This window comes from Trachypithecus francoisi, unplaced genomic scaffold, assembly GCF_009764315.1.
Source record: "Trachypithecus francoisi isolate TF-2019V2 unplaced genomic scaffold, Tfra_2.0 Lachesis_group2, whole genome shotgun sequence".
Classification (NCBI taxonomy): domain Eukaryota; kingdom Metazoa; phylum Chordata; class Mammalia; order Primates; family Cercopithecidae; genus Trachypithecus; species Trachypithecus francoisi.
This window is the reverse complement of record NW_022681465.1, coordinates 45709525-45725676: the sequence shown is the minus strand read 5'-3', so window position 1 is coordinate 45725676 and position 16152 is coordinate 45709525. Positions and strand designations below refer to the sequence as shown.

Sequence of the window (16152 nt, the reverse complement as noted above, 5' to 3'; positions counted from 1 at the left end):
GTCTCACTCTGTCACCCAGGCTGGAGTTCAGCGGCGCAATCTCAGCTCACTGCCATCTCCACCTCCCGGATTCGAGTGATTCTCCTGCCTCAGCCTCCTGAGTAGCTGGGACTACAGGCGTGTACTACCATGCCCAGCTAAGCCTGTAATCCCAGCACTTTGGGAGACCGAGGCGGGCAGATCAGGAGGTCAAGAGATCGAGGTCATCCTGGCCAACATGATGAAACCCCGTCTCTACTAAAAATGTAGTGGTTCTTAATTTGGGTTGCACACTGTAATCTCCTGGAATGCTTTAAAAAGTCCTGATGCTTAAATAGTACCTCCAGAGCTTCTGATTTTATTGTTCTGGGGTGAATCCTGGGTTTTCTTTTCTTTAAAACCTCCCAGTGATTCCAGTGTGCAGATAGGTCCCACTCAAAGAAAGGGGGAAAAAAGCCTTAATAATGGGCTAACTGAATTGTACTTCTGTGGGTAGATTTGCTCCTCAAATCACAGTGCACAAATAGGGTAAGCTTGACATTAATTGTGGAGCTGTTGCTACATAGGAAGCAGTATGCTAGATAGTAGAGAGGATAAAATCTCTACTTAATAGACAGTAGGGAGGATAAAAGCTCTACTTAACACAGTCAGAACCAACAAACAGCCAGGCGCAGTGGCTTATGCCTGTAATCCCAGCACTTTGGGAGGCTGAGGAAGGCACATCACCTAAGGCCAGGAGTTCAAGAGTAACTTTGCCAACATGGTGAAACCCTATCTCTACTAAAAATACAAAAATTAGCCGGGTTTGGTGGCGGGCACCAGTAATCCCAGCTACACTGCAGGCTGAGGCAGGAGAATTGCTTGAACCCGGGAGGCGGAGGTTGCAGCGAGCCGAGATCCCGCCAATGCACTCCAGGCTGGGCGACAGAGATTCCATCTCGGGGAGGGGGAAAGACAAACAAACAACAAACTAAAAACATAGGTGAAACTCCTCTCCTTTGGAAAAGGTCCATTTCCCAAAAGTGGTGTTCTCTTTATTTCTTTGAAAATTGATGAGTGTGGTAACGTGTATCACCTGAATTTTTTTTTTTTTTTTAATCTATGTGTTTTAACAGGAGGATCTTTCCAAGAGCAATGTGGGATGAAGTGACTGTTGTGGTTGCTGAGGGACTTAAACTGGCTTTTATGGTGAAAAGGGATGTAGCAAAAGGCAGAGGGAGTAAGTTGCAGTGGAAAGACTGGTATTCAAGAAATGACTATAGACTAGTGAGTCAGGAAAATAGGGTGCAACCATCTTAAAAGGGCTCTGAGTAAATAGGGAGTTTGGATTTAATTCAATTAGCCAAGAGGGAAGATGAGGAGAGTAGCAGAATCAAAACTGTGCTTTAGAATGAGTAATGTGGATCCATAAATTAAACAGGAAGAACAAGGGATACAACAAGGTTTGCAGTTAATCAGAAGTGAGGTGAAAAAGGACTGAGCTGGATTATGGTAGAGAAATTGCAAAGAAAGTGACATTTAGAAGGAAGGCATTGATCAGTGCTCTCTAGCTTCTAGCACAGTGCCTGGAATGCTCAATATTGGTTGAATGAGTGACTCAGTGAAATTGGGCCATATGAAGTAGAGAAAGATTTGAAACATGAGGAAATATAGAAAGCACTAAAACTCCTTTATTCAAGAGTTTGATGTATTGAAAAAGGAATGAGGCAGTGTGAGTTAACTCAACCACAGTCTCACTTGTAGGTCATTTCTTTCATGATATATTTACCAGGATCCAGGGACTCTCTCTGAGCTCTGCAGGAGAAGAAAATGAATTTATCAGCTCCTCTGTGTAGAGGGGAATGGATTCATGAAAACTAAACTTAAAGAGATGGGTTTGTAGACTGGAATGCCGTATAATTATTAAATGTGTCAACAAATTAGGAACCTTTTCTGTCAAGGGTGGTACATTCGCTAATGATAGCAATTCATACACCCAAAGATTGCTTGATTAAAAGTGGAAATTTAGAATCAGTAAAGTTTGTTATTTTTCAAGAGCTATTTCATGAAGCCGTGCTAGCTGGTATACTCTTTTTTTAGAGTGAGTTTTCCAAACTTTTCCAGGGCCCACCTCCAAAGATTCTGGTCTAGTAGGTTTGAAGGCTTGAAGAAAGCCTAGGACTGTGTGTTTAGCAGGTCCTCCGGTTAATTCTCATGATCTGGAAAGTCTGGTAAACTTTACCTGAAATTGTTTTTAATCTTTAAGTAGTGGCAGATCCTGGACTGGACTTTGAGTAGGGCTAGTGGGCTCTTGTAATTGTTTCTTAGAGTGAAAGGTGTGACCCCTTCTGCTCAGCAATTTGGATACTTGGGAGACATGCTTTCTCTAGGCTCAGCATATGTCTTAGTGACTCAGCAATTGAAACAAATCCATTTGGATATTTTCCTGCTTTTTTAATGTAGAGAGCTGGAATAAGCTTGGCTATTAAAATAAATACAGTTACTGTATGAATTTTATTTTAAGGTAACTAAATAATAGATAAGAGAAATTGATTCCTGGTAGAATTCCAATTAATGAAACAGAAAGAATGGTACAATTTGTATACCACCATTTTGCAATTCATAATGGAAAAATGGATGTAGGTGGTGATCAGCAGTGACTGCTAAAATCATTAGGTGAAAACTGATGGACACTTTATACTTAATGAAATAGACCAACACCTGAACCCATGACCAGCCTGATCAATACCAAGAGTGAGACTTTATGTTCATCTTGATGTAATGCAGAAGGAAAGAGAGAGCATCCCTTTTAAGTATTCTTTAAAAAAAAAAAAAAAATCAAACCCTAATCTAAACCTCTAGTTTACCTGTTTATTGGAAATACACTCAGTGAATAGAGGAATATGTTAAACCATATCTCAGGCATAAATCAGTCAAATCCAGAATACGGGAAATTGTATAGCTTAGCTACTTTCAAAGTATGGTTTACAAATCAGTTGATGTCTCCTGAGACCTTGATAAAAATGCAGATTCTCAGTTTCTGATTCAAAATGCCGATTCAAAATCTGCATTTTAACAAGATTCCTAGGTAATTCTCTTGTACCTAAAGTTTAAGAAGCATTGTACAGGGCACTGACCTAGTTTTTTAGACAAATGGACAGAAAAAAGCAAAAAAAAAAGGAAAACGATTATGGTTTAAAAGAAAGTAAAATGTCATGTATTTTTTATATCTTGATTTGAACAAATTAACTGTAAAAACATTTATGTGATAAGTAAAAAATGTGAATGTTCTCTATAAGATGATGGTATAGAGTTATTGTTAAAATTATAGATGCAATGTTATTGTGATTTTTTTTTAAAAGCCCTTAACTCTCAGAGAAGATATATACTGAAGAGTTTAAAATAATCTGAAGCACGGGAGTAGAAAAGTATAGTGAAAGTACAATAGTCATATACTGATAATTTTGAAGCTAAGTAGTGGGTATATGGGGATTTACTATACTGACTTTTGTGTAAGTATAGTAAATGTTAAGTATTAGTAAAAAAAAAAAAAGGCATGGAGTTGTAGTTTAAAATGGCAACATTAAAGATGACAAATCAACTTTTAGTGTTCAAGCAGCTATGAAGGAAAACTCAAATATGGAGGCCTGCAAGGATAAATTTACAAAATGAATAATGTAAAACTATGAAACCCAAAGGGAGGGATTGAAACCAGCTTTGCAAAAATCATAACTGAGAAAATTATGACAGTGAAAGATATCAGACCTAGCTGATCCCATCTTGCTTCTAACCTCTAAACTGTCCTTGTTCATTCTTGGGCATGAAACCACCTTTGCAAAATTATGACTGAGACAACGAAAGAGATCTAAACTAACTGTGACTCCGTCTTACTTCTAACCTTTAAGCTGTCCTTGTTCATTCCTGGGCATAGACTGAACTAACTTTGGGAGGATCTTAGTTTATGGTTTAAAACAAAGACTATGGTTTAAAACAAAGACGGTTACAGACTTTCCCAAAACAAACCTCCTCCTTGCCTAGACTGCCATTGTAGGACTAAGAAATTATTCACAAGATTAGAAATTACAGTTTAGGAGTCATGCAGCTGGAGGCTACAAGATTCTGACCCTCCCTAAACTGAAGATCAGTGCTTGAGATATTTTGCAGACCCTGCTCTTGATAAATCAGGGGACACTACCCAGAGCGATTAACTGACTCTTCTGGTCTTTTAGCCCCCACCCAGGAACTGACTCTGCAGTAGAGAATAGCTTTGACTTCCTATGATTTCATCCTGAGCCAACCAATCTGCACTTCCAATTCACTGGCCCCCTACCCACCAAATTAACCTTAAAATCTCTGATCTCCAGCCAGGCGCAGTGGCTCACTCCTGTAATCCCAGCACTTTGGGAAGCCAAGGTGGGTGGATCACCTGAAGTCAAGAGTTCAAGACCAGCCTGACCAACATGGAGAAACCCCATCTCTACTAAAAATACAAAATTAGATAGGCATGGTGGCGCATGCCTGTAATCCCAACTACTCGGGAGGCTGAGGCAGGAGAATTGCTTGAACCTGGGAGGTGGAGGTTGCAGTGAGCCGAGACCACGCCACTGCACTCCACCCTGGGCAATAGAAGCGAAACTCCATGTCAAAAAAATCTCCGAGCTTTCGTGGAGGCTGATCTAAGGAGTAATAAAACTCCAGTCTCCCGCACAGCCAGCTCTGTGTGAATTACTCTTTCTATATTGCAATTCCCCTGTCTTGATAAATCAGCTCTATCCAGACAACAGGCAGGGTGAACCCCTTGGGCAGTTACAAAATCATGTCTGAAAATGTTCTCAGTTTCATAGCCATTATGTCAAATCAAATGCCATGTATTCTACTTGAGTAATTCACAGAAAACAGGAAACAATGTTTCATTACAAAAAGATGTTGAATATATGATTTGCTTCTGGGGCCTTAAGTGTAGAAGGACATTAAAATTGGCCATCATTGGCGGGGTGTCATTGGCTGGGCGCCGTGGCTCATGCCTATAATCCTAGCACTTTGGGAGGCTGAGGCAGGCGGATCACTTGAGGTCAGGAGTTTGAGACCAACCTGGCCAACATGGTGAAACCCCGTCTCTACTAAAAAAATTCAAAAGTGGCCGGGCGCGGTGGCTCAAGCCTGTAATCCCAGCACTTTGGGAGGCCGAGACGGGCGGATCACGAGGTCAGGAGATCGAGACCATCCTGGCTAACACTGTGAAACCCCGTCTCTACTAAAAAATACAAAAAACTAGCCGGGCGAGGTGGCGGGCGCCTGTAGTCCCAGCTACTCGGGAGGCTGAGGCAGGAGAATGGCGTGAACCCGGGAGGCGGAGCTTGCAGTGAGCTGAGATCCGGCCACTGCACTCCAGCCTGGGCGACAGAGCGAGACTCCGTCTCAAAAAAAAAAAAAAAAAAAAAATTCAAAAGTAAGTCCTATAATCCCAGCTACTTAGGAGACTGAGACAGGAAAATCACTTAAGCAAGGGAGGGAGGTTACAGTGAGCCACGATTGTGCCACCTGGGTGACGGAGCAAGACTTCATCTGAAAAAAATAATAATAATAAATAAAAAATTTTAAAAATTAAATTGGCTGTCTAAAAGTGCAGTGCCTTGTTACTGCTATTCTTTGCAAATGAATTAAAACTTGGACTGCCACATCCTAAGTGTTATGTAGATTTACAGCAGTTACAGTTATCTCACCTTTAAGGCAAATATTTTTAAGTTGCTAAGGCTAATTTGTATAATTTTAAACCTCAAAGATGAGACCTATGAAGTCCTTGATTCTACATGTGTATTTTAACTCAACTACTCCTTAGTAGCTAAGACTTCCACCAGAACGCTTCTCTCAATACTCTTAACATTTGCTGTGTGTTAGAATCACCTGGGAAGCTTCTAAAACTGACTCTTGCCCAATCCTCACCCCAAGAGATCTGGATTGATTGGTTCAGTTCAGTGATTCTCAGAACTTAGCATGCATAAGAATTATCTGGAAGGCTTCTTAAAACACCAATGCTGGGCTCACCCACAGTTTCTTTTTTCTTTAGGTCTGTGGTAGAACTCACAGTTTGCATTTCTACCAAGTTCTAAGTGATGCAACTGCAGACAGCACTCTTTGAGAACCATTGCTCTAGGTTTTTAAGCTACGCAAGTGATTCTAATGGCAGCCAGGGTTGAGAACTGAGAGGCGCTTGCTTTGTAGTGTTAGCCCTGTGATAAAGTGAGCTGGGAGTTTTCAGCCTTTTGGTCCAAAGAACTGCGTATATTCAAATTGTAGACAGTAAAATTGATATAAAGAGGTAGCACCTTGTTGGTTTTAGGTGGTGTTCCTTCACCATTAATGTGGCAACTAAGAGGGGTGACATTAATGGCCAGACAAGAAACCCTGGTGAAGAGTAGAACAGCTGTGTGAAGTACTGTGGCTTGCATAATTTTGTAAGGAGGGCAAGTGAGAGTGAGTAGATTCAGAAATGAGACTGAGCTGATGGGGCCAAAACCAAAGCCACTCCTCTGACTTCCTCCAGGTGGACTGGAGGACATATCGTTTCTGTCTTGGGTTCACAGGCTTAAATGAGACTCAGTATTATCAGCGGGAAAAGAGATGTAAAGAGTGTGCATTATAATCATCACTACAGTTGAATGCAGATTTCTACTGGAAGAACTCCAGCGTAAGGAACCCTGTTTTTACATTGCCAGCTCAGTTCTCATAGTATAATCAGAGGATTCAAAAGTTCAGTACAACTTGCATGTGTGATATCACTCCTGTCCCCAAAATTGAAGAGTACAGGTTCATCATAACTTTAATGATTTCAGCTCTTTTCCTCTGAATTTTTTTTTCTTGGACAGGCTTCTTTCGAGTCTCATCGAGCGACCATTAGCATTTCTAAAAGGGAGACATTGGACTAGATCTCAGGGATTCTTCCTAACACTCACATGCTAAGATAAACCATTTAGAGTCTTAAAGTATATATGACTAATGATAGTTTTTATGTTGATATGAAAAAGATTTCTTCTCATCATTCTGGATGTGGGGCAGTAGTAGTGGGTGAGGGAGTTGAAGCCATCATTATCTTACCTGCCAAAGATGTGTGAGTGTGAGAAATTCAACAGTTACTTGTGAAATGTTTATTTCTCCACGTTTTGCTTTCCAAAAGTATTTTAAATCAACTATACTACTTAAGGGGTGCAGTTTTATATTTTGCTTTAAAGTGTTGATTTCTTTTTTATGTGTGATCCAGTAAATCTTAATCATTAATAGTGCCTTTCAGAATTTGGCCACTCATCTGGTATAACTATTTCTGATGGCTGGGAATAAAGGAAGAGGACGTGCTGCTTATACCTTTAATATTGAGGCTGTTGGATTTAGCAAAGGTGAAAAGTTACCTGATGTAGTGTTGAAACCACCCCCACTATTTCCTGTAAGTATATGAACTGTTGAATTCTCATAGTGTGTTTTTTCATTTTTCAGAGAATATTAAATTCTATATAGGACTTGATATATGATTATAGTATCCTCAAGTATAAGAAAGTAAAGGAGATGTGTTTCACTTACCTTTAAATATTTTCATGATCTGCTTTCTTAAAATATAGAAAACAAAACTGTATACATTTTTCTATTAATATATTTAGTACTATGTGAACCAATAAAGAATTAGTTTTCAATTCTTCCAACTCCTGTTGGTGTTACTGATAAATTCCAATATGAAAGGGAACTTAGAACCATTGTAAAACCTAATGACTTTTAAAACTATTATTTTCTTTTTCTCAAAAAAAAAGAAAAAGAAAATAATGGTTTTAAAAGTCATTAGGTTTTATAATGGTTCTAAGTTCCCACCATATCGCACCTTCACTTAATGATTTTCTTCTTGTCTTGTATCTATAGAATTTAAGTTTGCTCCTTAGTATGCCACTTGACTTTGTCCCCTACTGAACTTTTTTTGCTTATTTTAGTGTTGTTTTAAAATTGAGTGAGTATGCTGCAAGCTAAGTTTGCATAATATATAATGTTTTCACTTTGTGTTTAGTTTAGAATGTATCCAGTGATCTAGATATCTCACACAAGAGGTCTCCGCTTTTTGCTGTTGATATTTTACCTTTTTGATATTCAGCACAGCATAAAAACAGAGACAAATATCTCAGGTATTGGCATAATGTCACTTTACAGTGATTTTTAAAACAAGCTCTTTTCCATGTATGAGGAGATTACTTCCAAACACTGGGGATGTTAGTACATAGTATTTCTTTATACTTGGAATAAAATTAAAATTCCTTACTACGGGGTACAAGGCTCTTCCTGATGTCTCCGTTTTGATGTCTCTCTGACCCTTTTTCTACCACTGTCCTTCTCATTCCTCAGCTACGCGGGCCTCCTTATGTTCTCAGGCCTTTGGGCCTGCTGGTTCCCCACCATCTCTTCTCTTTGCATGGATGGCTCCCTGATTTTATCGCAATCTCTACTCAAATGTGACTTCCTCAAGAGGCCACGCGTGCTCACCCTGTGTAGATTCCACCTCCATCCTCCATGCACTGTCAGTCACTTTTCCTTTACCCACCTTCGTTTATTTTTATGTCATTTATCACTATGTGAAATTGTATGTCACCTCATTTGTTTACTAATTTGTTGTGTGTTTCTCTCCTAGAATGTAAATTCCCTGTGGGCAGGGACTTTGACTTGTTTATCATGGTATCTTCTATAGTCTAACCATGTTGGATACTCAATAAGTAGTTGCAGAATGAGTGTATATATTCCTAATCAAATTTTGAAAATGTACCTTATCTTTATTCTCTGAAACCAGAAATGTCTTTACTATGTACCCTAGAGATCCACTTGTTAATGAATATATTTGTGTAAATATATGCACACATACAAATGCATATTTGTGTATATGTATATGTGTGTATAATTTTAAAAACTTGAAATGCAGCTTCAAACTCCATCTTGTCATTTATTCATTCTATAGGCTTATAAATTGTTCACTTCTCAATTTCTTCACTGTAAAAGGAGAAATATTGGTAGTCCTTTCAATGAGATAATGGATATTGGATATTGAATATATCATAGTAACCATATACTAAATGATAGCTGCTGCTTTTTTATTTATTTTTTCCCAATAACACCACCACTAGTTGAGGTTAATAAGGACCTAAAGCAGCTGCTCTCATTTGGGTACCTTAGTTTTTCTTTTTCTTTTTCCTTTTTTTTTGGGGGGGTATGTTAATTTTTTTTTTTTTTGTGAGACAGACTCTTGCTCTGTCACCCAGGTTGGAGTACAGTGGCACGATCTTGGCTCACTGCAAGCTTCGCCTCCTAGGTTCACACCATTCTCCTGCCTCAGCCTCCCGAGTAGCTGGGACTACAGGCACCTGCCACCACACCTGGCTAATTTTTTTTTTTTTTTTGTATTTTTAGTAGAGACAGGGTTTCACCATGTTAGCCAGGATGGTCTCGATCTCCTGACCTTGTGATCCGCCTCCTCGGCCTCCCAAAGTGCTGGGATTACAGGTGTAAGCCACTGCGCCCGCCTGGTATCTTAATCTTTAAAGTAGATAATCACATACGTCAACAGACTGTATGACAAAATGATTATTGGTGTAGTTTTCAGGGCCAATAGGAAAATTATGCATCTTTTTTACCTCTAATATAAGAGCAAAGTAGGAAATGGGTTAATAGGTTAAATAGACTACGGAAGTTCATCTTTTAAGTTGATTGTAAAACGTAGTGCCTGTAAAACACAGTATTTCAATAAAACTGCTCTTTTCTACAATACAGATAAAAGGGATATTAAAATACATAATTGATTTGAAAAAAAACCTTTGTATCTTAATATAAACAGGATACAGATTATAAACCAGTGCCACTGAAAACAGGAGAAGGTGAAGAATATATGCTGGCTTTGAAACAGGAGTTGAGAGAAACAATGAAAAGAATGCCTTATTTTATTGAAACACCTGAAGAAAGACAAGGTACCATATTGGAATCTTTAATTATGTGTCTTAATGTATACAGATGAAACAGTGTTTAAGCACAAGATATATAATCATTGAATGTTGATTGATTCTATTCAATCAAAAATCATCAACCACTTTGAAAAAGCATATTTATGTTGCTTTAACAGAAAAAATACTTTAAACTTTGATATTTTATTTTTAGAAATAGCTTTCACAATAATTTTATATGTCCAGTGAAAATTATGAAAAACAGGAAAATTTTGAAAAGTAAAAATTACCCATGCTTATGTCTAGAGAACCACTATTAATATTTTGTTATATAGTCCAGATTTTTTCTTATGCATGTATATTCTCTTTACAAAATTAGATTCATATTACTTTGTATCTTTTTTCACTCAGTAGCATATTAGCATTTTCGCATATCCTTATTATTCTTGGCAAACATGACTTTTAATGACTGGTGGTCTACTCTGTGGATATAATATTATTAACTGTAACTAATTTCCTGCTTTTTAAAGATTATTTCCAGTTTTTTGCTTGTATATATAATGCTGTGATTATTATCATTATACGTAAACCTTTATGCATGTCTCCAATTATTTAATATTTAGGTTAAAAAAATTTTTAAGACTTGATTTTGTTTGGTTTATCATTTAGGGGTTTGATATGATGTAAAATATGTGTTCATTAGTGCTGCTTAGGGAAGAAAGGAAACATTATAGTTGGAGAGGGCTCAACAGTCTCAGACTAGAAGTGGGAAGTGGTTTTATAGGAAAGGAAACGATTCCTGCGTAGCTATTTAGGACAGCAGTACTATATTGATTTTTCACTTTCTGCCCTTGATTGTTGAAATTAGAGAGACTGATACCACCTTTGAGTTCTCAAAACAACATCATTAAAACATGAGAAATTAATAGTGTCATCTCATTCCATTAGTATTAAAAATACATTCCATTTTTCCTCTCTCTAGAATAGTTTGAATTGGCTGAGTCAAAAAAGGAAGCCTTGTGTAATGATCTTAGCATGCACGTATAATTATAAGAAGCATTTTAGACAAATTCATTTAATTCTCAAAACATAGCTGCTTTGAGTTATATAATGGTTTGATACGAGATATTTTATCTCAAAAATATTTAATTGTTTTTGGTTTTTTTTGTAATGGAATGGAGTCTCACTCTTGTCACCCAGGCTGGAGTGCAGTGGTGCAATCTCGACTCACTGCAACCTCCGCCTCCTGGGTTCGAGTGATTCTGACATCTCAGCCTCCTGAGTAGCTGGAATTATAGACGCGCAATACCATGCCCAGCTAATTTTGATATTTTTAGTTGGGACGTTTCACCATGTTGGCCAGGCTGGTCTGGAACTCCTGACCTAAAGTAGTCTGCCCGCATCAGCCACCGAAAGTGCTGGGATTACAGACAGACGTGAGCCACCGCGCCCGGCCTAATACTGAAATTTTTAACTTCCATGAATATGTTGTATGCTTTCATCTGTTTGAGTTCTAAAATAAAACTTTTCATTTTAAAGATTTCAAAAAGACCAAATGAACTAATCAGTATTCATTCTTATTAGAAAAAATAGTAATGCAGGGTATACTTTAGTGCTTTTAAAATTGATCTTTTCTCTATGGTACAGATTTACTTAGCTGAATGTGGTTGTTATTAAAGCACATGTCTAATTTAAAAGTACATCCAATCAGACCAGGTGCAGGGGCTTACTCTTGTAATCCTAGCACATTGGGAGGCTGAGGCAGGCGGATCACCTGAGGTCCGGATCACCTGAGGTCCGGAGTTTGAGACCAATCTGGCCAACATGGGCAAACCCCGTCTCTATTAAAAATACAAAAATTAGCCAGGCGTGGTGGCCGGTGCCTGTAGTCCCAGCTTCTCAGGAAGCTGAGGCAGGAGAATCGCTTGAACCGGGGAGGTGGAGGTTGCAGTGAGCTGGGATTATGTCACTGTATCTGCAACCTGGGCAACAGAGTGAGACTCTGTCTCAAAAAAAAAAAAAGTGTATCAAATAATTAAAGCATTTATGTGAGTGTTTTAGACAGGGATATTAAAAACATAATTTTGTCGGTGGGGCGCCGTGGCTCACGCCTGTAATCCCTGTGCTTTGGGAGGCCGAGGCAAGTGGATCACGAGGTCAGGAGATCGAGACCATCCTGTCTAACACGGTGAAACCCCATCTTTACTAAAAATACAAAAATTAGCGGGGCATGGTGGCGGGTGCCTGTAGTCCCAGCTACTCGGGAGGCTGAGGCAGGAGAATGGCATGAACCCAAGAGGTGGAGCTTTCAGTGAGCCGAGATCGTGCCATTGCACTCCAGCCTGGGTGACAGAGCGAGACTGTCTCTTAAAAACAAAAAACAAACAAACAAAAAAACGTAATTCTGTTGTTGGTCTGTGGGAATGGTTGGCTTGTACTTGGATTAAGGGGCACTTTATCTTTGATAACTAGGCAATAAAGTATTTAAAAATATAAGGGTTTTTTTTTGCTTTTATTTCTTTCAGGGGAAAACTCTTGTATAGAAATTTCCAGATTGATACAAGTACATTCTCCCTGAGATCTTCATGTTTACTTCTGTCTTTTTTTTTTTTAATTGTTTTATTTTGTATTTTAGAGATGAGGTCTCGCTCTGTCACCCAGGCTAGAGTGCAGTGGCACGATCACAGCTCGCTGCAGCTTCCAAACTCCTGGGCTCAAGTGATCCTCCTACCTCAACCTCTTGAGTAGCTGGGACTACAGGCACATACCACCATGCCTGGCTAATTTTTTATTTTTATTGTTTTTGTAGAGACAGCGGTCTCGCTTTTTTGCTCACAGTGGTCTCGAATTCCTGGCTTCAAGCGATCCTCCCATCTTGGCCTCCCAAAGTGCTGGAATTACAGGCCTGAGCCGCCACACCCAGCTTACCTCTCTTTCCTGATAATAGTGTGCTTAAAAAACACACTCATGTTAAAAATAAAGGTTTTTCTATAAAATATATACATTTATATGTGCATATATAGGTTTATATAATATGTGTATATATGTGCATGTATAAATTTATATAATATCCATGCTATGAGTGAAAAAGAATTGGCCAGATTGAACAGAACCACCCGACTGTCAGAATCATATTCCAGATAGAGATACTGCATGACTGTGCATTCGCCAGGTGCATCACTTGCCACCTGTGTTCTTTAGGAAAGAGAGACTTAAGGGCTACTGTAAAGAACTAAATCATGGCCGGGCGCGGTGGCTCAAGCCTGTAATCCCAGCACTTTGGGAGGCCGAGATGAGTGGATCACAAGGTCAGGAGTTCGAGACCATCCTGGCTAACATGGTGAAACCCCGTCTCTACTAAAAATACAAAAAAAACCTAGCCTGGCGAGGTGGTGGGCGCCTGTAGTCCCAGCTACTCAGGAGGCTGAGGCAGGAGAATGGCGTAAACCCGGGAGGCGGAGCTTGCAGTGAGCTGAGATCCGGCCACTGCACTCCAGCCTGGGCGACAGAGCGAGACTCCGTCTCAAAAAAAAAAAAAAAAAAAACTAAATCATTAGACACTAGGACAGACAAATAGGGTGGGAGATCTCAAGACTTCCTGATAGTCAAGTGGCTGGTGGCTCAGGGCATTGAGATCAGTCCTAAAGAACTGAAGGCATGGAATGAACATATTTCATGTTGCAATGTCTTCAAAGTTTGTTTTTAATGTTTTCATGTAGAATTATAGAAATGATTAGTATTTTGCATTGAAATTTGTTATATAATAAAGGAAAAACACCAATGAATATTATTTAGTGAATTTTGGCTGTAAGAGGATGTAGAGATCGTCCAGTCCAATGGTTTCTAGCTCAAGTTCCTGAACTACAGGGTCCTTTGAGGTAGAAACATGATTCTGACAGTGGTGATGGTGTCATAAGTCATTTTCAGAACCTCACAGCTTAATGGAAATAGTACGTTTACTTAAATACGTCCATAGGTCTGTTACTGAATAAATGGAATTTGGCTTACTAATTCTTGCTATAGCACCCGTGTCCATGAGACTCAATATAAATTTTTGACAGTATTTTTGGAACAGTTCTTATTGTTTGTGTGATTGATATTCATAACTTTTATTCTTGCATAGAGGTTTTCTAAAGAAGAAACAGAAATTTACTTAAAAAGGAAAACTCGTTTTATCTTAGAATACCATATCAGCCCATTGAACCCTTTTATATATCTAAGATAACTGTGGAATCTGAGTGATCTTATTTTTTCTCTATCTTGAAGTACCTTCCTATTTCATCATCATAGATATTACCTTATCATTATTCATCAGACATTCCCCAACTATGCTGAAAAAAAGAATAAATATAAAAAATGGGAGAATGATGGAATTGACTGTGCAATTGAAATAAATTATCACTATTATGTCATCATATAGTTTTCCTGTTGCATTGTCCAAAGTATTATGTTTTTTAAGAAGACATAAAGTCTTCAGAGAGCCTCATATTTGTAGTTGCTCTGTTTTAATTTTCATTTAATACAATTGGAAATTTCAAAATTTTTTAATTTTCTGCTCATAATGTCCAAAATTGACAGTAAAACATGTTCCACAGTTCTTAGATGAATCAGAAGACAAATGCAAAGAGATAGATAGCTCTCTGGATGCTAATGATGATGATGAAATTGATTGTATAAGCAAAATCTCAGACTGAGTCTTCAGATGACATTGTCTTCAGTGAATTTTCTCAAATTCAAGAATCAATGAGTAAACACTATCTCCAAGAATTAAAAAGGATTATGGTGGCCTTGTACAGTCAATCTTTGAAAAAGACCTCATCATGTAATACTTTGTATCAAAAACCTGGAATATCCCATTTGCTAAAATGAGGTGATTGTTTTTGTTTTGTTTTGTTTTATGATATTTATGCACCAAAATTAATTTGATGTGTTTTGTAACTGGCAAATGCTGAACATAAAGGCAGAGACAAAAATGATCGAAAGGAAATTGATTATATAGACATGAAATTGTTTTTTGGATTGATCATGTTAATTGGTGATTATAAATTTAATAATGAAAATATTTTGCAAGTATAGAGCAAAGAAGATGGCTGGGCCATCCTCTCTTCAATAGAAGTATGAGACATGAAAGTTTTTTAAAGTATTGCATTTTAGATATGTAAGTACAGGAAGGCTTGGAAGTAGTGATAAGCTAGATTGTTTTTTGGATTGATCATGTTAATTGGTGAATATAAATTTAATAATGGAAATACTTTGCAAGTATAGAGCAAAGAAGATGGCTGGGCCATCCTCTCTTCAATAGAAGTATGAGACAGGAAAGTTTTTTAAAGTATTGTATTTTAGATATGTAAGTACAGGAAGGCTTGGAAGTAGTGATAAGCATTTGTAATCTGAAATTATTTAGATGATACACGTATGAGAAAAAGAACCAGAAGAAATGATAAGTTAGAACCTATTAAAGATGCATTTGGAATCTGGGATCAGGAAATACAGAAGGCGTATATTCTAGGTTTGTGTGTGGCAGCTGATGCACAGAAAACTGCATTCAAATGACTTTGCCCATTTTGGTTAAATTTAACTTCAAAACCAGTAAAACATGTAATATAAATTTGGATTTGCTATAGTTAATTGCTTAGTAAAATCTCCAGTAGCTTTATTTATTTATTTTTATTTGAGACAGGATCTTGTTCTGTCACCCAGGCTGGAATGCAGTGGCATAATCTCAGTTCACTGCAGCCTCTACCTCCCAGGCTCAAGCGATCCTTCCACCACAGCCTCCCAAGTAGCTGGAATCACTGGCATGAGCTACCATGCCCAGCTAATTTTTGTATTTTTTGTAGAGATGGAGTTTCACCATATTGCTCAGGCTGATTTCAAACTCCTGGACTAAATCCACATGCCTTGGCCTCCCAAAGTGCTGGGTTTACATCCTGAGCCACTGTGTTGGGCCTAGTTTTATGATTTTTAAGTAACAGCTTTACTGAGACATAATCCACATGTGTAAATTTACTTCTTGAAGTATACAATTCAGTGACTTTTAATATAGCTACAGAGCTATGCAGCCAACACCACTGTTTAATTTTTATTTGTTTTGACACAGAGTCTTCCTCTGTTACCCAGGCTAGAATGCAGTGGCATGATCTCGGTTCACTGCAACTTCTGCCTCCTGGATTCAAGTGATTCTCTTGCCTCAATCTCAGTACCTGTAATCTCAGTACCTGGGATTACAGGCACACGC

General features: G+C 38.3%; 1 protein-coding gene across 4 annotated transcripts in view; it reads left to right on the top strand.

Annotated features, from left to right (window-relative positions):
* Positions 1-16152, top strand: part of POLR3G (RNA polymerase III subunit G) — a 47455-nt gene that overhangs the window by 4109 nt on the left and 27194 nt on the right. For 2 of the 4 annotated variants that reach the window (XM_033179153.1, XM_033179156.1), the window contains exons 2-3: positions 7247-7396; positions 9812-9941. In XM_033179153.1, the coding sequence (XP_033035044.1) occupies positions 7280-7396; positions 9812-9941 (247 nt within the window). In that variant the 5' untranslated portion in view covers positions 7247-7279. Of the gene's footprint in view, positions 1-7236; positions 7397-9811; positions 9942-16152 lie in introns of all 4 variants that reach the window. The other 2 variants (XM_033179152.1, XM_033179155.1) reach the window with 1 other exon arrangement.